This window comes from Athene noctua, chromosome 29 (genome assembly GCF_965140245.1).
Source record: "Athene noctua chromosome 29, bAthNoc1.hap1.1, whole genome shotgun sequence".
NCBI classification, from domain to species: domain Eukaryota; kingdom Metazoa; phylum Chordata; class Aves; order Strigiformes; family Strigidae; genus Athene; species Athene noctua.
In genome coordinates this window covers 2,187,946-2,210,920 of record NC_134065.1, presented here as the reverse complement: position 1 = coordinate 2,210,920, position 22,975 = coordinate 2,187,946, and the positions used below count along the sequence as shown (strand labels likewise).

General features: G+C 58.1%; 1 protein-coding gene across 4 annotated transcripts in view; it reads right to left on the bottom strand.

Annotated features, from left to right (window-relative positions):
- Nucleotides 1-7,043: 7,043 nt before the first annotated feature.
- Nucleotides 7,044-22,975, bottom strand: part of MEF2D (myocyte enhancer factor 2D) — a 34,203-nt gene continuing 18,271 nt past the window's right edge. The window contains exons 5-10 of one of the 4 annotated variants that reach the window (XM_074928979.1): nucleotides 21,834-21,890; nucleotides 17,945-18,135; nucleotides 16,575-16,595; nucleotides 13,159-13,288; nucleotides 9,367-9,616; nucleotides 7,044-7,422 (exon numbers count right to left, since the gene is read on the bottom strand). In XM_074928979.1, the coding sequence (XP_074785080.1) occupies nucleotides 7,092-7,422; nucleotides 9,367-9,616; nucleotides 13,159-13,288; nucleotides 16,575-16,595; nucleotides 17,945-18,135; nucleotides 21,834-21,890 (980 nt within the window). In that variant the 3' untranslated portion in view covers nucleotides 7,044-7,091. The remainder of the gene's footprint in view (nucleotides 7,423-9,366; nucleotides 9,617-13,158; nucleotides 13,289-16,574; nucleotides 16,596-17,944; nucleotides 18,136-21,833; nucleotides 21,891-22,975) is intronic. The other 3 variants (XM_074928980.1, XM_074928981.1, XM_074928982.1) reach the window with 3 other exon arrangements.

The window sequence follows — 22,975 nt, the reverse complement described above, 5'->3', positions numbered from 1 at the left end:
GGCCCCCACCCCATTTCAGCGTCCTATTTGCCTGCAAACTGCTTGGGAAGAGCCGTGGGGAGGAGGGGATTCGTGGTCCGAGCTGGGTGGTGGGGCAGGACAGGGCTGCTTTGCCCCTCGGCCTCGAGGGGAGATGTGGGGAGCCCACGGGGACGTCCCAGCGTTCGTCCCACGACAGCGTGTTTCCACCTGGGGATGCTCCAGACTGCGTGTTCCAGCCCGGAGAGCGAGCAGCTACGTCTTGGTCTCTATATTTTGGTGGCTCGAGTGGCACCGGTAGCAAAATCCCCCTTTGCAAACCGAGCCGAAGTGAAGAAATCCCTCCTTTTCCCCCACCGTGAAGACAGTGGTTGCCCCATAACCTGTAGTAAAATGCAGGGGGGCTGCAGCCCACCCCAGCCCAGCAACTCCCTGCGCTTCTCTCCCTCTCCCCGTGGCATCGGGCCGAGGATGCTGGAAAATCCCCAATCCCAGGAAAACCATCCCAGTCTGCTCCGAAGATACAACGAGGTGCCCGGTGCAGCCTGAGCCACACCACCCTCTTCTGGCTTAAAGAAAGCATATTTCAAAAAAGGCATCACGGAGCTCCAGAGGAATAAACTGGAAAATAAAAGGGTTTTCCACTCACTGGGGAGGAGAAGGGAGCTGGGATGACCCCGTCTGCCCCTTCGAGGTCCCACATTCCCGCCGGGAGCGCGGCAAAGAGCCAGAGCAGCCCTGAGCACCAGGCACCTCCCTATTTCCAAGGCTCGCTCAAAGGTATTTGTGGGTGTTGCTGAGCTCTCTGGACCCGCAGGTGACACGCCAGCGTTTTGGGGACCCTCCGTGGAAAAACATCGCTGGTGCTCAAACCATCACCAAGCGGCTGCTCCCGGGCGGGAGCCTGGCAGGGTCCGGGTGTGGGAGACGGAAAATCGGGGAGCAGGGAGGGATGGGGAGGGGGGTGCACGGGAAGAGCCAAGAGGGTTAAACAAGAAATAGCTGTACAATTCGGCCATGTCCAAAGTCAGTATTATTACAATATACTCTGACAAAAATATAATCTCATTTCATATCAATACAACAAAAAAAAAAAAACAAAAACAGAAACAAAAAACCCCCAAAAAACCAGTTTTCTGTACTGTTACCATTGCTAACATATTGAAACTTGCTATTTACAGTTACAGTAGCCAGGTAAAATACTACAAGTGAAAGATCAGAGAGAGAAAGGAGGAAGGGGGAGGACAGCCAGAGGAGATAAAATCTCCAGAGAAAAAGGAAAAACTAAAAGGGGAAAGGCCCTCTTACATCCCGAGCATGGCTTCTGGCTTCGGACAGGAAAGGGTGATGGAGGTAGTGAAAAACATAATACTCGGCTTATGGGTCTGGTTGAGTTATTTTTGTTGTTGAAAAAAAAAAAAAAAAAGAAAAATAAAAATAAGGAAAATAAAAAAGCGAAGCGAGAGGGGAAGAAGAAAAGGTGGAGTAAAATGATGCGAAAATGGGAAACGAGAGCAAACCTTCAGCTGAAGCCCGCGGTTACAGACTCGCCCGCAGCTCCGGGAGAGGCGCATGGGGATGAATTTTTGCCATTTTGGGTGTTTAAAATGCCCCAAACATCCCCAAATTGCACCCTCAGCCAGAGGGATGGGAGGGGATGGCACGGACAAGGCATGGCCAGGAAGATGTGGCGAACTCCTTCCCCAGCCCAAGGGACGCCCGCCCTGCACCCCCCTGCCCCAGAGCTGGTGACAAACTTTCCAATTCCCCTCAAAAGTCTTGGGGGGGTGTTTCCCAACTGAGCAATGTAGAGGGGGGCGGGGAAGTACAGGAGGTGGAATTTCCAAGGAAAATGTTGGGGGTTTTTTTTGTAAATTTGCTTTTTCCCTGCTTTGCTGAGATTGTTTGAAGGGAGGAAGAGGAAAGTGGAAAAGGGGGGGAAGAAAAGGAAATATTTTTCTTTCTCCTCACCCCGATTTTCCCCACGGGACCACGCACGGCCCTTTGTGACCAGCTCTGGTTTTAACCCCCCAACCTGCCCCCAGACCCCCCAACCCCGGCAGCAGCCCCGGCCACGCGACGGCAACAAACCCCTTCCCCGAGGGTCTCCTTGCCACGACCGCAACCCCCTGCGGGGCCCAGGGGTGCCCCTCGCACCCACTCCCCCCGGCACCGACCCCCCCAGCGCCAGCAACCTTCATCCCACCTCTTCGCCATCCCCCAAACCCGCCCCATTAGTGGGGTCACCCCATCTCCTCACGCCCGACCCGGCGCTGGTTCATCACCTCCGCAGCCCCCCCCGGGGCGGGAGAGACCATCCCCATCCATCCATCATCCTCCTCCTCAACGCCCGCCTGACGCCCCCCGGCACCCCACCCTGATATTTGAGGTTCGAGGCATCACTCTGGGTCCTGTTCCGTCCCCAAATCTCCTCCCGGGGTGGGGCAGCATCACCCGAGCCAGACCCCGCGACCTCCTTCCATCCTCATCCTCCTCCTCCTCCTCCGCACCAGCCAAGGGCAAAATCCTGGTTATGGCGGCACGTTCTGGCGGCAGAAACCTCGCCCACCCCCCGTGCCCCCCACCCCAGCACGTGGCTGTACCCTTTATTCTGCATTTTCCCCCCTACAACGCTGCGCCCCCCGGCATCACCCCAACGGACACCGCGGGCCCAGCCAGCCCCGTCCCCATCGCCGCCAGCACAAACACCCCAAAAACCAGCCGGCCTCGGCTCTGCCAAACCCTGGGAAAGACCAGCCTTCCCGGGACGGGGGGGTCACAGCCAACACACACCCCCCCCCCCCCAAAACACCGGCATCACGGCCACATCCACCACCGCCAGCCCTGCGCCCCCCAAAACCAGCCGCCCCGGGAATCCCCATCGCCCCGCGGGGACCGGGGTGGGGGGCCCGGAGGAGCCGCAGGGAGAAGCGGGGTTGAGGGGGGGGGCGCGGGGTGTGTGTGGGGGGGTCTGCACCGCTCGGCAGCCGGCCCCGGAGTGTGAACCACCCCGGCTTACCTCTAGGATCCGGCCCGCGGCGTCGAGCCCCGGCGTGCGCGTGTTCGAGGGATCCACAGAGATTTCAAGAAGGTAAAGATCAGAAACAGACTTTGGTAAGTAACCACACTTTTAGAAAGTAATATATCATTTTTGAAACATATCAGTGCATACTTCTTATATGAAAATATACACAATTGTATTTCATTCTCCAAAAAAGGAACAATTAAAAACAAAAGCAAACTAGCCCAAACACAATATATTAGCTGTTTTTTTTTGTTGCTTTTTTTTTTATGTGTTTTTTTTTTTTTTCTTGTTGCTGTTGTTGTCATCCTTTAAAATTTTTAACGCTACACTTTGTTCAGGTTACACTTTTTTTGTCTTTTTTTTTTTTTGTAAATGTTTTTTTTTTTTTTCTTCATGCATTTTACACCTTTATAGCCTTTGAGAATAAATAAGCTCCATTTTGCTTCCACATCTCTAAAAACTGCAGCATTTTAACTATTGTCATTTAAATCGTGCAATTTTTTTTGCAACACCCCTTTTTAAAAAATGGAAAATATATATATATTTTAAAACTAAACCCTATACAACGCAAAAATTCCAAATTAAAAAAAAAAAAAAAATTATACACAATTGTAACTGTCAACAGTACAGATGAGCACGAGAAATAAAATTAGATCAGAAACATATTTATAGAAGCACAAAGGAGGGTGTTGGTTTCTTAGATTGTCATTCTTCTTGTTGTCTTTTGAAAATTAGGAGGAGTTTACTGATACTACAGTCTGGGGGGAAATAAAGGATAATGACCCGGACAAAAAAAAAAAAAATAATAATAAAATAACCCCAAGCCCCCAACAAAATGACAGACCCCCGACAAACCGTCCCCGAAACCGTTTCACCGTGACGGTGAAGCGAACGCCGTCTTCGACCCGGGGCGTCCCCGCGCTCCCCACGAGCCGTACTTGCCCGTGGCACCAGCCCAGGGGATCGTCGAGTCCCGTCGCCGCCGCGCTGCTGCGGATCTGCTCCGGCACGGGGTGGGGGGAGCCCCGGCACGGCACGGGGGGGGCCCCGGCACGGTACCGAGCCGCTCGCGCTTTCCCCTCCAGGTAGATCTAAACCTGCATCTCTACGTAACCCAGAGCGTTTGTATGTCTTGGTTTTTTTGTTTTATTTTTTTGTTTTTAATTTTTTTTATCCAGGCTCTCCGCTTCAAGGTAGAAGTGTGAACTTGGGAGTCAGGGCATGAAGTTAATGAGCAAAAATGTTTTTTGGTTTGTTGTTTTTTTGTGTTTTCCTCCTCCCCTCAGGGTTGCTCCGCACTGATGCTCCGGCGACACGGACGGCGTCGAGTGCTGGGGGGGGGGGGGGTCTTCACCACCTCCTCCCCACCGGGGTCTCCGGAGCAAACCGCTCTGCCGGCACCTCCTGCTGCGCCGCTCCCCGGCGGGGTGAAGAAACCGTTTGGTTGGGTTTATTTTCTTTTTTTTTTTTTTTTTTGCGAAGAACAAAAAATATAAAATGAGACCAATGAGACGTCGTTAATCCCGCCTAATTTCCAAAGCAAGGCCGTGCAAAGAGCTCAGGTGCGTGTCCGGTTGGGCCGGTGTCGCCGGGACGGTGGGGTCAGCGTGGGCGAGGAGGACCACGGTCCGCAGCGTCTCTCCCGCTTCCCGGATGGACAAAAACGGAGGCGGAGGGAGGGAGAGGATCCGCTTCTGCCGCCGATGCCGCGCCGGTGTTTCGGAGGTGAGAACCCAGCATCTCCCCTGCGCACCGCGGTACCCGCTGGGTTTGGCTTGGGATGGGGGGAGACGGGGTGGGGGGGGGGGATTAAACCACACAAAACCTGCCAGGAGCCCTCCCCGGCGCTGCGGGGCTCACCCAAAACCCTGCGGAGCATGGCAACAGGAAAGGGAATTAAAAATTTATCATTAAAAAAATAATATTAAAAAATCATCATTTGGAAAAACCTTTTGTGGCAGCAATTTGGTATTTCAAAGATTTTCATGGTGGAAATTTCAGCCGGCCCATCTCTCAGGGCCTTGTTCCCGCAGGCCGGGGCTCGCCCGGGGTTTCGGTGAGGTGCCGGTAGCCGGGTGATGCTCTGAGCTGGCACCGTGGGGCCGAGCCTCGGCCACCCCGTTCCCCCCGCCGGGGCTCCGCACCCGAAGCGATTCCAGTGCCAGGGAGAGGAGAAGTCAGGGCAGACGCCGGCGCAGCAGGGACGTGCCGGGAGATTTACTGCGCCGCACGTCTCGGCGACCGGCTGGCGCAGCCACATTTTCCCTCTTTGGCCGTCGTTTGTCACAGCTCTTAATTTTCATCCCATTTTCAGAGGATTTCCTCTCCTCCTCCAACCACTCAATTGCCCTCCGTTTGTTTCATCATCATCATAATAATAATAATAATCAACATTTTTTTTTGGTATTGTTTTTCCAATTAGAAACTTGGGGGAAAAATGCTTGGTTGGGAAAAGTTTATCAAAAAAAAAATCCCAAATTTGCCTCTGATCTGCCATCATCCCAGGAGGTTTTGATGCGATACGCCTCATTTCAGTGGGCTGAGCCGGACGCTGGGTGCTCGGCAGGGGGCTCTAGGAGGGGGGGGTCGATCCTACCGTGACGTTTTGCTCCTCTCTCTTTGCACTCGTTTGGGGAGATGCCGTCCCCAAAGCAGCTCCTGGCTCCCCCGCAGCCCCCAGAGCCCGTTCAGGCTCCAGCTGCTGAAGGAGCCGTTTGGCAACGGTGGCATCCGGGCAGGTTTTGTGGCGGTTTGTGACTGAGACCCCCGGGGGGGGGGGAGTGAGGCCGGGGCACAGGTGACAAGGCTGGGATGGGGGACCAGCATCCCGGAGAAGAGCGCCTGTGGGGAGAAAACCCGTCCCTAAAGCCTGCGCCAGCCAGGAACGGTCCTTTCTCCTCCAAACCCTCAAGCACTAACGCCTGTCCCTGGGAAATCGCTGGAAATTCCGTGGGTTTTCCTTTTTCCTTCCACTAAATCACTCTGTCGAGACTTCAGCAGATTTTCCGCACAGCTCACCCTCACCTTTTGAAACCTTCAGGCAAAATCCCGAAGGATAATTATTTCAATTGCATCCTTCAATCAATAAAAAAAATAATAAAATAAAATAAAATAAATCATTTCTTCCTATTTCTCTAATTTAAAGCTTTGGCCCATGTGGAATGGGAATGCATTTTTAAAATGCATTTACAAATTTTGTTTGGTAAAACCCGCAATTTTCTGGCAAAGCAGCAATAGTGCACTTCCCTCCTCAAACGCGCTGCGCACAGGCAGAGGCAAGACTTTCCCCCTCTGCTTCTGGGGAAGGTTAACTGCAATTTTAAAAGAACCGTGGCCAGAAAGAGTGGAGTTCCCTTACCCGCCAGAAAGGATGCTGTGCACATCTACTTTTCAGGCATTTTTTAAAAATCTGCCTCTTATTCCCCCGACACACCGTTAGGGGATCCCGGCAGCAGACACAGCCCTGCGGATGCACCTGCACCACATCGAAGCCGGGCTCTCCGCGTCGCCCCCGGCCAGTTTAGGAAAACTGGTTTCAGAAAACCCTTTTAGAGGAAAACTGGCGCCTGCCCAAGCCCTTCAACCTTTCCGAGAGCTGGATGGTGCCCAAATGTGGAGCCAGGAGAGCCCAGGCGCTGGCGTTCCGGGGATGCTCCGTGCCCCATCTCCCCTCGGAGCCCGTTGCCGCAGGCGCTCTTCTCCAGGGATACAACCCGACCCGCCGGGGGGGGGACGAGCATCACCAGGGACTGGTTTGTTGGTTTTTTTTTCGGCGAGGACGCAGCCATTTGATTTCCACTCCCCCCCCTTCCCCACGCACCCGGCTATTCCCGAGCCCGCGGCCGAGGAGCGCCGTATGTACTGCGTGCGTCGCCTGCTGCGGTAGAATGAATGCCTACAAAAATCCTAAAGCTATTTCTCAGGCAGTTTATGATAATTTCCCCCCACCCCAGCCCAGCTCCCAGAACCCGTTTCGCCCCCGCGCCCCCCCCCCCCACTGCCTCCCACCCCACCACCCCCCCCCCACCCCCTTCCCCGCGGCCCCGCTGCGAGGCGGCGGCGTCCCCAGGGACACGGCGGGGCCCCGTTATGTGACCCAGGTATCCAACCGCATGCGCTTTACGGAGGGGCTCTCCCCCTCGGGCTCGCTGGTGGGTCGCAGGAGGCCCAGGGATGAGCTGAAATCGGGGCGGGCGGGATCGTCCCGCTCGCTGCTGCCTTCGTAGGAGCTGGTGTTGCTGCTGAGGCTGTCGACGGGCGAGCGGCCGGTGGGCTCGTGCCGGGGCTGGTGGGGGAAGGTGCTGAGCGGGGTGGCAGTGTTTCTTTCCCGGTTGGGCGAGACGGGCTCCGACTTGATGCTGATGTTGGGGTTGGTGTTGACAGTCAAAGTGGTGGTGTGGGACAAGTGACTCCCTTGTCTGGGGTGTGAGGTTGGGAGAGGAGGAGGAGGAGGAGGAGAGGAGGAGGGGAGGAAGGGGGAGAAACAGATGGAGGGGGAGATAACGGGAAGTCTCTTATTATTCATCTTTTCAGTGGCCTTTCACCCTCCAATCCACAGAATCCATAACCCGCACACCCCACGGCTGAATGAATCCAGAATTATGAATCTGGATTAGATTATACATCTGGATTAGATGATAAATCTGGATTCACAATTAGAATTAGGAATTATTTGGACTCCAGAATTCATAATCCGTGCACTCACCATGACGCATCGCTGCCGAGCCAGGATTAAACCCTGCAGGCAGCATCTCGTGATCCAGCCCCGATCCCGCCCGCTGTCCCCCCAAACGCGTGGAGGAGAGGGACAGGCAGGGACACCCCCATCCCATGGGCTCCCCCACAAATCTGGCCCAGCGTGGGCTGCAAAAATCTGGTGTAGGGCTGGGGTGGGCACTTTTGTTCCAAGCCAGGAACCTCTTCAGCCTCTTTACTACAACCTGAAATTGCAGCCAGGCTTTTCCTGCAGCCCCACTGGTGCAGGGGGTCCAGGCAGCTACTGGGGGAGCTGCTGCCTGCCCTGCCTGGAAAACGTGCTCCAGGCAGTGCAGAAACGTGCGGAATTTAGTGTTTAAAAGCCTGGGGCACCCCCACATCCACCTGGCACTGCACGCTGGGGATGTGAGAGTCTTAGTCCTGAGCTGGCTTCGGGGCAACGTCACAGAATTTCCATCTTTGATTCCTGCCTCCGTCCCACAGGCTTAGCTTAAATCTTTATTTTGACTAAAATCATAGAATCACACAGAAGATGGTTTGGGTTGGGAGGGACCTTACAGCTCATCCAGTCCCACCCCCCTGCCCTGGGCAGGGACACTTTCCACTAGCCCAGGTTGCCCAAAGCCCCGTCCAACCCAGCCTTGAACCGTTTCAGGGAGGGGGCAGCCACAGCTTCTCTGGGCAACCTGTGCCAGGGCCTCACCACCCTCATGGAGAAGAATTTCTTACTTATATCTAATCTAAATCTCCCCTCTGTCAGTTGAAAACTGTTCCCCCTCATCCTATCCCTACCCCCCCGATCAAGAGTCCCTCCCCCCTTTCCTGTAGCCCCTTTAAGGGGGGCTATAAGGTCTCCCCGGAGCCTTCTCTCCTCCAGCTGAACCCCCCAACTCTCCCAGCCTGTCCTCACAGGGGGTGCTCCAGCCCCCCCAGCATCTCCGTGGCCTCCTCTGGCCCCGCTGGAGCAGGTCCGTGTCCTTCTGCTGTTGGTGCCCCAGAGCTGGACCCAGCCCTGCAGGGGGGGCTCACAGAGCAGAGGGGGAGATACTCTGAAGAAACCCTGTGTGTGGATGTTTTATTCCAGACTAAAAGCTAGAAACACCAGAAAACCTGCTCCAATATGCAAGTTGGTATTTTTTTTTTTCCCCCGGGGGTAAAGCAATTCATTTTCACTATTAAAAGCTCCCCCCTTTCTACACTAGCGGGACCACCATTTCCAGACACCTTATTCTGCAACCACCATCCCATTTAACTCCGGCTCTTGCTGAGCTCAGCTCCCCGATGTGAGTGGGGGCTCCTCCTGCTGCAGACAGCCAGCAAGAAGCAGCTCTCAGAGAGCATCACCCAGCACACCCTGATCCCATCTGCGGACTCCAGGGTCACTCCTACGACAGTGGCAGGGACAAGATTCCCCAAACTTCCTGAGCTGGCTGGTCTGGCTCCTCCTGCAGCCGTGGGCACCTCCTGGAAGCACAGCTCAAGCCCCACTGTAATTGCTGGGGCCCTGCAGTGGGAGGCTGATGATAACCCAGCTGGGGAGTCACAGCTCAGTTCTGCAGCTTTGACACCTTGGAGGAAACTCCCCGTTTCCCTCTTTTTCCTTTTCCAACATCAACCGAGTGGCCCCTGGTGCCTGTTTCACTTACATTAAATTTCCTAGTGATACAGGAACCAGGTGCTGCTGTTGCTGCTGCTGCTGCTGTTGCTGCTGCTGCTGTTGCTGCTGCTGCTGCTGTTGTTGCTGCTGCTGCTGTTGTTGTTGCTGCTGCTGTTGCTGTTGCTGTTGCTGCTGCTGCTGCTGCTGCTGCTGCCAGGCAGAGATGTTGCCAAGGGACAGCCCCCCAGGTGAGCTGAATGCTGGCAGCGAAGACAACTCAGCGCTCGTCAGCTGATAATCTGGAAAGGAAAGAGCCCTTCAGTCATTTCAATGTCAAACCTACTCCGGCGGGGCCCTGAGCACGGCAAGAAGATGGAGACTCGCTCGAGAGACCCACACCAAGCCCCAGCTCACGGAATCCCAGCTACTGCTGGGAGCTGCGCAGGGGTGCTGGGCACCGGCACGTCCCTTCGAGTCACAGACTGCTTTGGGCTGGGAGGGACCTTGAAAGCTCATCTACTCCAACCCCCCTGCAGAGCCTTGAAGGTTGACATCTTCAGCTCACTCAGAGCCAACTTGACCTTGAAAGTCTCCCGGGATGGGGCACCCACCACCTCGCTGGGCAGCCTGCGCCAGCGTCTCACTCCCCCTCAGCATCAAAAATTTCCTCCTTACGTCGTTTTCTTCTACCTTCAAGGCGTGAATTGCTAAAAGGGCCCCCCCCAGCTCCACACCATCCAACACCCACTGGTTCCCACTGACCCCCCCCTCCCCAAAAAAGCTCAGTAATGGCAAAGGCAGCCCCCCACCCTGTGCAGCCCCCCACCAATTCCACTCAGGACGGAGCACACCGCGTGGAAACCCCACGCAGACACCTCCGGCCGGGTATAAAACACGCAGACAAGCCCTCTCCCCCCATCCCCAGGGGCAGGGAACCCCCGGTAGCTGCTGAACCCCCCCGCGGGTGCTCCTGCCCCACGGCCCGGCCCCACGCGGCAGCAGGGGGCACTGTCGGGCCGCTGCCGGGGACACGCAGCACCCCCCCACCCCCAAACCCGGAACCCTCCCCCAAACCCCGGTACCCCCCCAAAAACCCCGGTACCCCCCCAAAACCCGGTACCCCCCTTCAAAACCCGGTAGTCCCCCCAAAAACCCTGGTACGCCCCCCCCCCCCCCCAAAACCCCGGTACCCCCGCAAACCCTGGTAGCCCCCCCCCCCAACCCAGTACCCTCTCTCAAACCCCAGTATTTCTCCCAAAAACCTGGTAACCCCCCCCACATCATCCAGTACCCCCCCAAACACCAGTACTTCCCCCCCAAGCCCCAGTACTACCCCCAAACCGCAGTATTCCCCCACTACACCTCAGTACCCCCTCACACCAGTACCCACCCCCCCCCAACCCCAGGACACCCCCCCCCACATACTTCCATGGGGAAGGGAGGGAGAGTCCCTCTTCCCACACTCAACTCCAGGAGCCCCCCAAACCCCAGCTGAGCATCCCAGAAACAGGGATGGGGTGAGGGGGGGATGTATGTTGGGGGTGTAATTTTTGAAAAATCCTGCAGTGACACAACCCGGGGGGGGGGGGGCAACTGCTCCTCCAGGTGATGGTCAAACCCTTGGTCACTTCTGTCCCCAGAGAGACATCTGCATCTCATCCCTGTACCCACAGATGCTGAGCACTTTATCCGTTGTTTGGCCCCCCTCCTCCTGTCCCTTCCTCACTACCATTTTGGTGCCTTGTGGTTTCAGGTCCGGTCCCCCCCCCCCCCCAGAACACGCCGAGGTGGCTGCAAAGGTGCTGAACGGCTGCCAAAGCCACCGGCCTGATTCGAGGCAACACCCCACAGAAAGTCCCAGCACCGGCTTTTTTGCCCTGCATGGGTTTTTTACCTGCCCCCCCCTACCCTCCTCCTAGCATCAGCCGTTCTGGTTTCTTTGCTCCTGACACCCCCTGGTAACGGCAGTCGCCTCCGCAGCCAACGCCGAGAGCTTGAACTGGAGCCATCCCAAGGCTCAAAGCTGCGACTGGTTGGGTTTGGCTTAATCAGGCTGCGGAGCCGGCGCGGGAAAGGGCCCGTAACGCTGGCCGGTGGCAAGTTCAACACAACCTCACTGGCCTGAAACCACAGAACCCCAGAATCATCCCAGTTGGAAAAGCCCCTGAAGCTCCTCCAGCCCAACCATGAGCCTCCCCCTGACCGTTCCCAACTCCCCCAGATCCCTCAGCGCTGGCTCAGCCCGACTCTTCAACCCCCCCAGGGATCCCGGGGACTCCCCCCTGCCCTGGGCAGCCCATTCCAACGCCCAACAGCCCCTTCTGCACAGAAATCCTTCCTCAGAGCCAGCCTGACCCTGCCCTGGGCAGCTTGAGGCCATTCCCTCGGGGCCTGGCGCTGGGGCCTTGGCTCCAGAGACTCACCCCCCCTCTCTGCCCCCTCCTGGCAGGGAGTTGCAGAGGGCCAGGAGGTCTCCCCTCAGCCTCCTCTTCTCCAGACTGAACCCCCCCAGTTCCCCCAGCCGCTCCCCAGCAGACCTGTGCTCCAGACCCTGCCCCAGCTCCGTTGCCCTTCTCTGGCCACGCTTGAGTCATTCAATGGCCTTTTTGGGGTGAGGGGGCCAAAACTGAACCCAGGAATCGAGGGGCGGCCTCCCCAGTGCCGAGCCCAGGGCTCAGATCCCTCCCCTGTCCCTGCTGGCCACGCCAGGGCTGGTACAAGCCAGGATGCCATTGCCCTCCTTGGCCCCCTGGGCACACTGCGAGACAATTCCCACCCAATTAATGGGTTAGGCCTGGAAAAAACAAGTGGCAACGCTTCAGGCTTGCAGTTTGCTCAGGGTACCTGTGCCCTACAGCGATTTCGGTGCTGGTAACCCCCCCGTGTCACCAACAAGCACCCCGGCCACAGACACCGAAGGCACCCGAGCGGGAACACTGCCCTACATGTGGTCATCGGCAAGAGAAAAATAAATACAGAGAGCTGAAATTCAGCCCCCAGCTCCGCCCTGAGTGGTAGCAGCGCAGGGCTCAATTAAAACCTATTTTTGGGATTTTGGCTGTACACGAACGGGCCGGTGGACCACACAGCTGATGATGATTTCCACGCAGGGAGAGGAACCGACTCGTCACGCACAAACAGGCATCTCCTGGCCTACACCTACTAATTAGGAGAGGGAGTTCCCAACACGCCTATTCTGGGTTCTTCCAGACAAGCAGCTTTTTTTACATTTTTGCAAACTTTTCTCTGAGCAAATGCCAAAGTGAGTTACGCAGGAAACCGGCAAGTCCTTAAAGTCTTCGTGGAGGTTTGACAGGTGGCAGATGAACAACCCCTTCGCCAGGGCAAGAGTGCTGGAACCGTCGCCTGGGGCCGGTTTGAACCCAACCAGCCCGAACCTGATGTGACTAAGAGCAGGCTGGTTCACATTCTTCCCCAACTTTTGGGGGCCTGACGCTCATTTTCGTTAAGCCCCTATTACAACATCACCCGAAGCTCTCGAGAGCCTGGAGATGGGTGTAGCTGTAATTAGCATCCACTTAAAAGCACCTTCACACTGCCAGCACCGGCGCAATGGGCTACAGCATGACAGAATCATTCCCTCACAGCCCTTCTGCACATGACAGCGAGTTCTCATCATTTAAATAACGAGTTTCCCCTTAATTTTAATCCTGTGAAACTTCTTGGGCTCGGCCACGTCTTGCAGCAGCGAGTTCCACGAGTGATCCCGCAGCTGCTCAGGGTGAGCCAGGCACGTGCGTGCAGCAGCCACATTTTATTTCCCTCTCGTGTTAAACGACCCGTCGGAGGGTGAGCTGGTCCCCGGGCTGCGCGCTCTTACCTGTGTTGTACGCTGTGGGCATGGCGGAGAAAGGCAGCCCCTGCGTCAGCAAACTCGGAGTAGCCACAGAAACAACCGGTGTGGTTAAAGAGTGAGTTGCTTGGGAGACACCTAACCGCTGCGTGTTCTGCTGAGGAAGCAAACGGAGGGAGAGTTACAACCCAAATGCATTTTTTTTCTGTCGCCCTCGAGGCGGGGTGTGTGACCCCCACAAAGTGTCAGTGTGCAGCTGACCCCCCGTGGCATGCACCAGCCCCTTTAAAGCGGCCGAGGCTGATAGCGGGGACTGTGGGACTAAGCAGGGCTGATCCTCTGGCCATTCCTCACTGCAACAAAGCGCAGTGCAAACCACACCAGCTCCAGACATTTAGGACCCTCGTGACATTCATTCGTGGGTCACTCGGGTCACCTTTCTTCACTCACAAGGACCAGCAACGTGCACGGAGGGGGAATCACGGTGGGATGCCTCAGCCTGTATCCCTTCCGCTGTAAAAAACAAGAGTCACTGTTTTTCCAGAGGATGAACGTGAGCTTTGCTGAGCGACTCAGGGAGTGAGAAAAGTACCAAACAAAACCAGGATCAGCGAACACAGCGCAGAGCTGACGCATCCTCCTCCCTGCAGCACCGATGGCCGCGAACGAGCCCCCTGCCTCTGAGGCAAGCTGAAGATGCTGAGCGTTGGCCTCAGGATTTTTAAAGGCACTCTGGCAGCCTCAAATTTAAAGGTCAGCGCTCAGCAACCTGCCGGCTCGGTGCCCTCATGAGGTTTGGGTGACTCAGGCATTAGCAGGTCCGCTGTGGAAAAATTCTGCCCTTGGACCGCTGCACGCCAGCCTCCCCCCGTGGTTTTCCAGGCAGTTACGTGGGTGGATCCACAGGTCAGATTCAGCCCTGTTTACAAGGCAGATAATCTGGGCTGTCTCTGCTGATCTGATTTAAATCAGCCTCAAGAGGCTTGACTCTAAGCTGAAGCACCCTGGCACACGTCACCCTGTGAACACTGGGGCAGTACCCAGCTTAAATCACGCCTGGCACGAGGCTGGATTCATCCCCGGGGACACGGCGAGGAGCCTTCCTCCGGGCTCGCTGCGAGGTGCCGAGGGCTACCACGGCCTTTTAGGGCCTGCGATGGTCCACGGCCACGCAGGACTCTCCTGGGCTAAGTCTGGAGGCTAAAAATCCCCCTGTCCTGGCCCCCTCCGGAGGCTGACAGCACCCTGACGTGCTGGATTTGCGGCACCCTGCGCCCACATGCTGCCCAGCCCGCAGGTCCCTCCCCGCCACCCAGGGAAGGCGATTACCAGAGCTCTAATTGCTAAAGCCCGGGGGCTGTAGGAGCAGGTTTTCCTGGCACTTATCCTGCTGGAAACCGCCCTGGGCCGTGCCCACCGCCTGCGCGTTGAGGACGCTGCGGAGTAATGCCTTCACGGCGGGCAGGATTCATCTCCCTCCCTCCCCTGCCTGCACCGGGCCCTGAGCCAGCCCAGCAGGATGCGACCCGCAGCCCCATCCCCTCCGTCTCCCGGCTGCACCGGGGCTCTGTGGCTTTCCCGGGAGAGCGCTGACACCGGGATGAGTCCAGCCGGGGCGGTGGGACCTGGGCTGAGCAGGGGGTGTCAATGGGAACAGGGCAGCACACACCCCTGTGACACCTCGAGGCGAGGCGGGGGGCGGGATGGCAGACGTGGCTGCACCCTGGTTTTTCATCCCGATTCATGCAGGTTGGAGGTGCTGAGGTGTGCAAGCCGCCCCCCCCACACCCTACGCCACTCACACCGCCTTGCAAAATGCTCCCAGTTTGCAAACTGCCATTCCAACTAGTGACAAAACCATGCAGGCATGCTCCCCGGGGCGCTCGCCCGTCGCTGGTTGGTGAGTGAATCCTGCTCTACCCTTCACACTTTGGAGCGTGTCGAGAAACGGGGGGACCCTCTCTCTGAACCCACTAAAAGAGCAGATGGTGCCCAGAGCCTAAAGCTGCCAGGAGCAAACCCTAACGCTGGGCAAAGGGTTAAGGGCAGCGGGGCAGGTCTCAGCTGACTCATCCCGCTGCCTGTGTGTAAAGAGGTGGGAGTTGCCATTTAGAGAGAAGATCTGGTGTGTAGGTTGAGCAATATGGAAGAGAGCAAATCTGGGGAGAAGGTTAGCAGAGCAAAGGGGGGGGCATCCGCACCAGGCGGGGTGAATCCGCAGTGCTCTCCCCTTCCAGATCCAGCTGTGTTGAGTTCCCTGTCCCCCCCCTCCCGGATTTCATCAGTCGCCACCTCCCCGCTGCCAGCTCGGTTTGGGCGAGGACTGTACTTCACTTCAGGCAAAAATCAGCCGGGTTAGCTCAGCCTAACAATTAAAAACTGTTAATGCCAACCCGGCTGATTTTTGCCTAAAGCAAGCTGCTCCTGCAGCTCGGAGACAGGCAATGCCCTCTGGCAGCGGGAACGGTGATGAGCAGATGGGGAGGCGGGTGGAGACTGTCTTTGCTTTACAGATGGGGAAACTGAGGCAGGGAGCTGCTGGGAGGGAGGTCATTAAGCAAGAAGGGTTTTCGGGCATGGAGAGCAGCAGAATTCAAGTCTGCCAAAGCCCTGGCCAATCCTTCCCCTAGCCAAGAGCGTCTCCTTGCAGGCTGCGAGAGGTATCGGCTTACTCCTGTGTTTTTGGAGAGCTTTTCCCTGGCTGCGTTAGCTGCATCCTACAGCGGCTCTCGCCCTTTCCTCGCTGCGCTGACCTGTCGCCCATCTGCCCTGCACCAGAATAGCAACAGAACAGGGTGAATCATTGCCACAAACAAGGTGGTGTTCACTTTGCTGGCAGGGGGGAAAAAAAAAAAAAAGGCCATAAAAATAACACAGAAAACTGCCCCTGTGCACAAAGGAGGTTTAGGGAGCGCACTACCAGCCAGTGGATTTACACAGGCTTTAAATAATATCCTTAATATGGGAAGAGCCTGAATTACTCCCTATCTCTCATGTGGTGGCAGTGGGCCAGGTCTGCCCGTGCTGTAAAGTGCGGTGGCTCCAGCACAGCCCACGGGGCAGGTCCCTGGGTGGTGGCGGTGCCCAGGCTGGCTCCATGCAGCCCCAGCCCCAAAAAGGGACCCGGGCTGACCCCCCTCAGGGAAAACAGAGCGGATTTTTGGCCGCAGTGGAGAAACAGGCACTTTACAGCCTCGTGTCAGCTCCTTCTTTTCCATAGGGAACCTGGTTTTCCTAAGAGGGCGTTTTTCTTGGGATTGATTTTCTGTGGCAGGACTGGACGTGCCATTGGCGCCGGCACCGTGTCCCCAGCGGAGGGTAAAGGGGATGGTGTCCACCCCCCTACGTGCACCCCACGCCTCCGCCGCGCCAGGGCAGGGACCGACGGGACAAGCGGCCCATGTCCCACCCCGCCGCGAGGCAACACTCAGCAGGGAACTCACCAGAGCCAAGTGATCCTCCGTCTGCCCGCGGGAGAACAGAGAGAAAACCAAGAGTCACCGTTAACTCCACAGCCCCGCCAACCGCCACCGCGCTCGACGGCACCGCGCCCCCGCCTACCGCGGGGCACACACGGGTTACACACGGGTTACACACGGGTTACACCGGTGCCCGGTGCGGGGCTTTGTGCTGTGCTGTTGGCATCCAGCAAATGGGAACGAGCTTCCTTCCTCAGGTTTCACAGAATCCCAGAATCATTCCGGTTGGAAAAGCCCCTCGGGATCAGCGAGTCCAACCCTCAGCCCGACTTTACAGAGCTCTCCCCTACCCCACATCCCCCCACAGCTCATCCCAACGGCCCTGAAACCCCCCCAGGGATGGGGACTCCCCCCTCCCTGGGCAGCCTGTTCCACTCTCTGACCACTCTTTGGTGAAACATTTTCTCCTCCTGCCCAGCCTGACCCTCCCCTGTGGCAGTTTCCAGCCGTTCCCTCTTGTCCTGTCCCTGACCCCCTGGGAGCAGAGCCCAGCCCCAGCCTCTCTGCAATGTCCCGTCAGGAGCTGCAGAGAGGGATGAGGGCTCCCCTCAGCCTCCTCCTCCTCACACTGAACACTCCCAGCTCCTTCCCTGCCTCCTCACAGGATTGATTCTCCAGCCCTTCCCCAGCCTCGTTGCCCTCCTCTGCCCTCGCTCCAGCCCCTCGAGATCTCTCTGGGATTGAGGTGCCCAAACCTGGACACAACCCTCCAGGTGTGGCCTCCCCAGGGCAGAGCACAGGGGGACTGTCACCTCCCTGCTCCTGCTGGTCACACTATTGCTGATACAAGCCAGGATGCCGTTGGCTTTCTTGGCCACCCGGGCACACTGCTGGCTCCTGTTCAGCTGCTTGTCACTGAGAACGCCCAGACCCTTCTCTCCCAGACAGCTCCAGCCACCCCTCCCTGAGCCTGTGGCCATGCAGGGGGTGGTTGGGGCCCAAGGGCGGGACCTGGCACTTGGCCTTGTTGAAGCCCATCCCGTTGACATTGCCCACTGATCCAATCTATCCAAGTCTCTCTGCAGACCCTCCCTGTCCTCGTGCAGACCGACACTCCCGCTTCACTTGGTGTCACCTGTGAACTCACTGATGACACACTCCGTGTCCTTATGGAGATCATCAATAAAGATGTTGGACAGAAATGGTCCCAACACCGAGCCCTGAGGAAGGCTTCCCCGCCAGCAACGCCCTGGCCGAGCTCCCACCACTACGGCACAGAACAGGTGCCCCCGCACCGCATCAGCTCCAGCACAAAGTTCTACCCTGCGACCTGCCCGGTGGCAGGGGACCCGCGCCCAGCCCAGCCTCGTGGCACATCTCTGCCGGGCACTCACCAAATGGTGCATTAGCCCCTTCCCGCTCTGCGAGGTGATCACCCGTAAATCCGGCTTGCGGCTGTTGGTGGCGAGCTGCGTGCTGTGGGAGGGCGGTGGCGGGGACTTGGCCGGGATGATCTTGCCCAAGCTGCTGCCGTTGGACACGGGGAGGAGACCCGGAGAGGCTCTGGCACTCACGTAGCCATTTCCTGCGGGAAAAGGGGTGGCGGAGAGGAAGAGGGTGAACGCGGGGTGAGGGCGAAGGCACGGCGGCGGTCAGCGCAGCGGAGCCGCAGCGGGGCCCCATGGGTGCTGCTCCCCGGCACCCCCAGGCTCCCCAAAACCCTCCTGCACCCCAGGCAGCCTCATCCACAAGCCCAGGCAAGCTCAGCCAGTGCATCTGCCCCACAACACCAGGGAAAGCTGCCCCGGGGCAGGCAGGGGTAGAGGCAGGGCAGGCAGCCGGCCCCGAGCTCCCAGCGTCCGGGGCAGCTCCGCAACCTGCAGGGACCCATGATCATCACTGCAATAACAACCAATAAATATTACGGGCCTGATTTGCAGCAAGGCCTCTTTATGCTGCTCTGGCAGGGTACTGGGGCCCTAGCAAGGGGGGATAATTACTGTTACGTTCACTTTTAAGGTCTCTTTATGGCACTGGAGCAGCGAAAAGGGTCTGTGGCAGAGCGAGGACTCGGTTCACTGATCCCACTGCCCCTTTGAAGATCTGAGGTTCCCTCCTCCTCCTCCTCCTCCTGCTGCCCCACTTAAGGATTTTATGTGCAAAGAGGGGGGAAAAAAAAAAGAAGAAAGGAAAGGAAGAAAAAAATTTAAAAAGGAAAAGATTTGATGAACATCAGGAAAGGAATAAATTGGATCAGATTACTGTTCTGATGAGGGTTGTTTTTTTTTTTATGAATAGGCCCCAAAGATAGAAAGGCGTTTAGCAATCACCAGGATTCAGCCCTCATATTCATTGCACGTTAGACCGGGAAAAATAGGTCGCTGATTGCATTATTAATCACATCTACCATAGCGCTACATCTGCATTTCAGCAGGCGGCTGGTGGCAGCGACGCCGCAGCCGAGGCGCGTGCTCATCGGGGGCAAGTGCCAGCCACTGCCTCTCCCAGAGCTTCCCCAGGGTTGGACACAACGGTGATGGGGCAAACTGGGCATAGGGGCCAGCCACGCACCTCGGGAGCCGCAGGTCCGGTCCCCCCGATGCCGTCAGGGACAAGAGGTGCTGCCCCAGGATGCCCGTGGTGGCTGCACTGCTGCGGGCTGGCAGCTCCGTCTTCACAGAACCCCAGACTCAGACGGGTTGGAAAAGCCCCTGAAGCTCCTCCAGCCCAACCATGACCTTCCCCCTGACCCTTCCCAACTCCCCCAGATCCCTCAGCGCTGGCTCAGCCCGACTCTTCAACCCCCCCAGGGATCCCGGGGACTCCCCCCTGCCCTGGGCAGCCCATTCCAAGGCCCAACAGCCCCTTCTGCACAGAAATCCTTCCTCAGAGCCAGCCTGACCCTGCCCTGGGCAGCTTGAGGCCATTCCCTCGGGGCCTGGCGCTGGGGCCTTGGCTCCAGAGACTCACCCCCCCTCTCTGCCCCCTCCTGGCAGGGAGTTGCAGAGGGCCAGGGGTTTCTCCTCAGCCTCATCTTGCACATCCCGTATCCATGTCCTGGCCCGAGGGAGGGGACAGGCTTTCCTGTCCCCAGGGAGCTGTTTTCCCAGTCCCAAACCACCGTGAGCGCAGAAGGCACGTGCCTGGCGCCTCACATCCCGGGGACCTCTGTGCACCTGAACTACCTACATTTTGCTTGCAAGGCCGATGGCTTTTATATTTATTAACAACAAAGATGCATAAAACTCCCCAGGTGCTTTTTGCTACGCGCGGTGCCAATGGCCACAAAAAAGCCGACAGAGAAACAGCCAAGAGAAATGTTAAACCCTTCGATACTCTTCAAGGTGGTACCGACACGGATGCGCACATGGTTCTCAGCTGCCCCTTTGAGGTGCACCACGTCGTGTGCATCAGTTGGGGTGCGGGTCAGGGTGGCCCTGGAGCTGGAAGGGAGCAGGTTTGGGTCCCAACGCCACTACTCACCCCTAAAGGGACTTCCCTGGCAGGGTAATTTGGGCGCTGCCATCACAAGAGCCGCCCCCAGCCTGGATCCGGCCCCCCCCCCACGCTGCAGAAGGGCTGCACTAGGATTTTAGAGTAACCCCAAAAAAAGGGATCCAAAAGAAGAGCGCTCCAGGCTGCCTTTACACCATCCTGGTGTAAATTTGAGCCTGGCAACACCACAGGGCCCTCACTCGGGGGGCACCGAGGATGGGGCTGGCCACGGCGCGCGGGCAGGACGCGGGGATGCAGCCGGCACCGCCGCAGCATCCGACCAGAGACACCCGGCGGCTGATGACTCAGAGGCAGCAGGTAATCGCTTGGTGCTGCAGAGATTGCAAGGGAGGAGGAGGAGGAGAGGAGGACGAGGAGGTGGAGGAGGAGGAGGAGGAAGAGATGTCCCAGGTATCCAAAAACCGCAAGCGCGGTGCCAGAGCCACGCTCCCCTCCCTGAGCCGGCGCGGGGAGCCCCGGGGCTGGCGGGGGCCCGGGCACGGTGGGGGTCCGGGGCTGGCCGTGGCCGGGCTGTCCCTGCTCCTCACGCCCGTTTCCTGGAGCGGCGGCAGGAACGCGGGGAATGCTCCGGTGACGTCAATGCTGACATTCACGGGCCCTGCCAAGCTCCGCGCCGCCACGGCTGCTCCCAACAGCTGACGTGGGGGCGGCATCGGGGGGAAAAGGGGCCGCGAAGGTGGCTGGGGGCCACGGCACCACGGCCCCTTCCCTCTGCCTTCGAAGGAGCCGCAAAGCTCCGCATCGGGTGCTGGAAAGGCCCCGGGGAGACGTCAGCCCCACGAACCACCCTGGTTTGGCTCCGGAGGCGCAGTCGGGGAGAAATTCCGCCGGTGCTGGGACGGCCGCTGCCCGGCACAGGGAAAAGGTTATTCCTGGTGCTGCAGAACCACGTCTGGACCAGCCCCGTCGCGGGACGGGTGTGGGACCCGGCCTCCAATTTGCTTTTAATTGAGGGCCACGCCGAATTTCACACTCCGCCGCCGCGCTGTCGGCTGGGAGCCTCACCGCAAAAAAGGCCCCCCCCGCCGGGGGGGTGGCGAGCCAGGCTTCTGGTGCAAGCCTGCCTTGGCCGCTCCGCCTCGCCGGGGGCTGGACGGCACCCGCCCGGCGCAGCGCTGGCCCGCAGCCCGTCCTGCCCCGGCCGGCGGCAGCGGTGCCGGTAGCAGCAGCTGCTTCCCAGCGGGACCCGGGGGCTGTCGCTGCCTTCTGGGTTGTACCTACGCAAGCGTCGGCCCCAAAGACCTCACCCTGCAGCCGGCGGAGGCAGAGCGTGGCGGAGGAGGTATTATTAGTGCGTTTTATAGGCGAGGAGCTAAGCCACAAGGTCTGAGCCTTGTTAGCACTGAGGCTCTCGCAGTGGAAAGGGACCTTAATGAGCTTTTTTCCTTGCAGTAAAGTTCCTTTATAGGGCCCAAGCGCAACGAGGAATCAGGTGTTAAGTGACTCACCCGAGGTCAAGGGAGGAACTCGGCACGGGGAGCTGAACCCAGAGCTGCTGGGTTCTCAGTGGCCACCTCAGTCAGCCCCTTGATGTGCAGAAACCCAGGGGAGACGCTGGCCCCCCAGGACACGCACCCCCCTCCCGACTCAGTCTCTGGGGTCTCCGCTAAAACCAGCAGCCCCCAGCAAAGGTGCTGGCCTGGAGCTCCACACACGAAACCCTTCAGCAGCAAAATCCTCCCTGGCGTGGGGAAACTGAGGCACGGAGCATCCACAGCACTCGCTAAAAGTGGGCTTTTTTGTGCCAAAAGGTGGCTCTTCACTTACCCACTGGGCTTGGGCAGGCTCCGTTCGTGTTGTTGAGGTCTCCCCCGAGCATCGCCCCTGCAAAGCAATTGGGAACACGGTGAGCATCCCTCCTTTCGGGGGGGCAGGGGGTTAGGGGAGCATGAGGGAGGAAGGCAGAGGAAAATGAGCGGTGTTGCCTTCCCGGGGAGAAAGTCCTGGGCAAAATGAGCAGCATTCCTGGTGATCAGGTTGGGAAACATTATCCAGGCAGATCCGTTTCCTTTGGGAAGGAGCCAGGCGACACAGGAGCTCGCTCCAAAGGAGGCGGCTTGGAAAACACTGCGGCTATTTTATTCCAAGCACCCCCCCCGTCTTTGGGGGACACGGGGCCGGTGCTGCCGGGGAAGAGAGCCCCAGCAGCAAGACGTGAAACACTATCTCCCCTGTAATGTTCGCACCGAATGGAAACCATCCCCGCACGCTGCCAGGACGCTGCTACAATTCGGCCTCCCACGGTCCCAACGCTTGGAAAGCGCCGCCGCTCCCCGCCGTGCCGGGAAAAACCATACCAGAGGCCTTTTTATCCCCAATAAACTCAACGTTTCGCCTCGCCTGCAAAAAGATATTTTTTTTTTTTTTTTCCCCTGCCTGGTTATTGAGTTATTTCTGAAAGCCACCTATTCACAGCTCGGGGCTGCCTGGCCACGCTGAGGGCGGTGATTTCGGCCAACAGCCGGCACGGAGGCTCCGGAGCTGTGACCGCAGTCATCCCGGAGCCCTGCGCAGGGTAACAAGGAGCCTCCGATCCCAAACCCCACCTCTAACCACTGCCCAACCCTCCTCACCCCAGATGGGGAAACCTGAGACAGAAATCCTTTTTTTTCCAGCCCCCCAGCCCTCAGGTCTGGGCTTGCAGCGAGCCCCTGAAGGCAGGAGGAGCGCTGAAGAGCTGAGCCGCTGCTGTGCAGGGAAAAGCGTTTGCTCCCCATGTGGGATTGTGATTGGGGATGGTGGCGGTCCCAAAAATATTTTACAGCTTGAAAAAGGGGCAAGGTGACCCCCAAAATGGGGCAGACGTGGCACTGCAGCATCCTCCCTTCAAGGGATGGGGATGCAAAGTCCTGGAGGAGGGACCCCCCCTGGGATTTGGGGGCTGTGCCCTGCTGTGGGACCCCACTTGC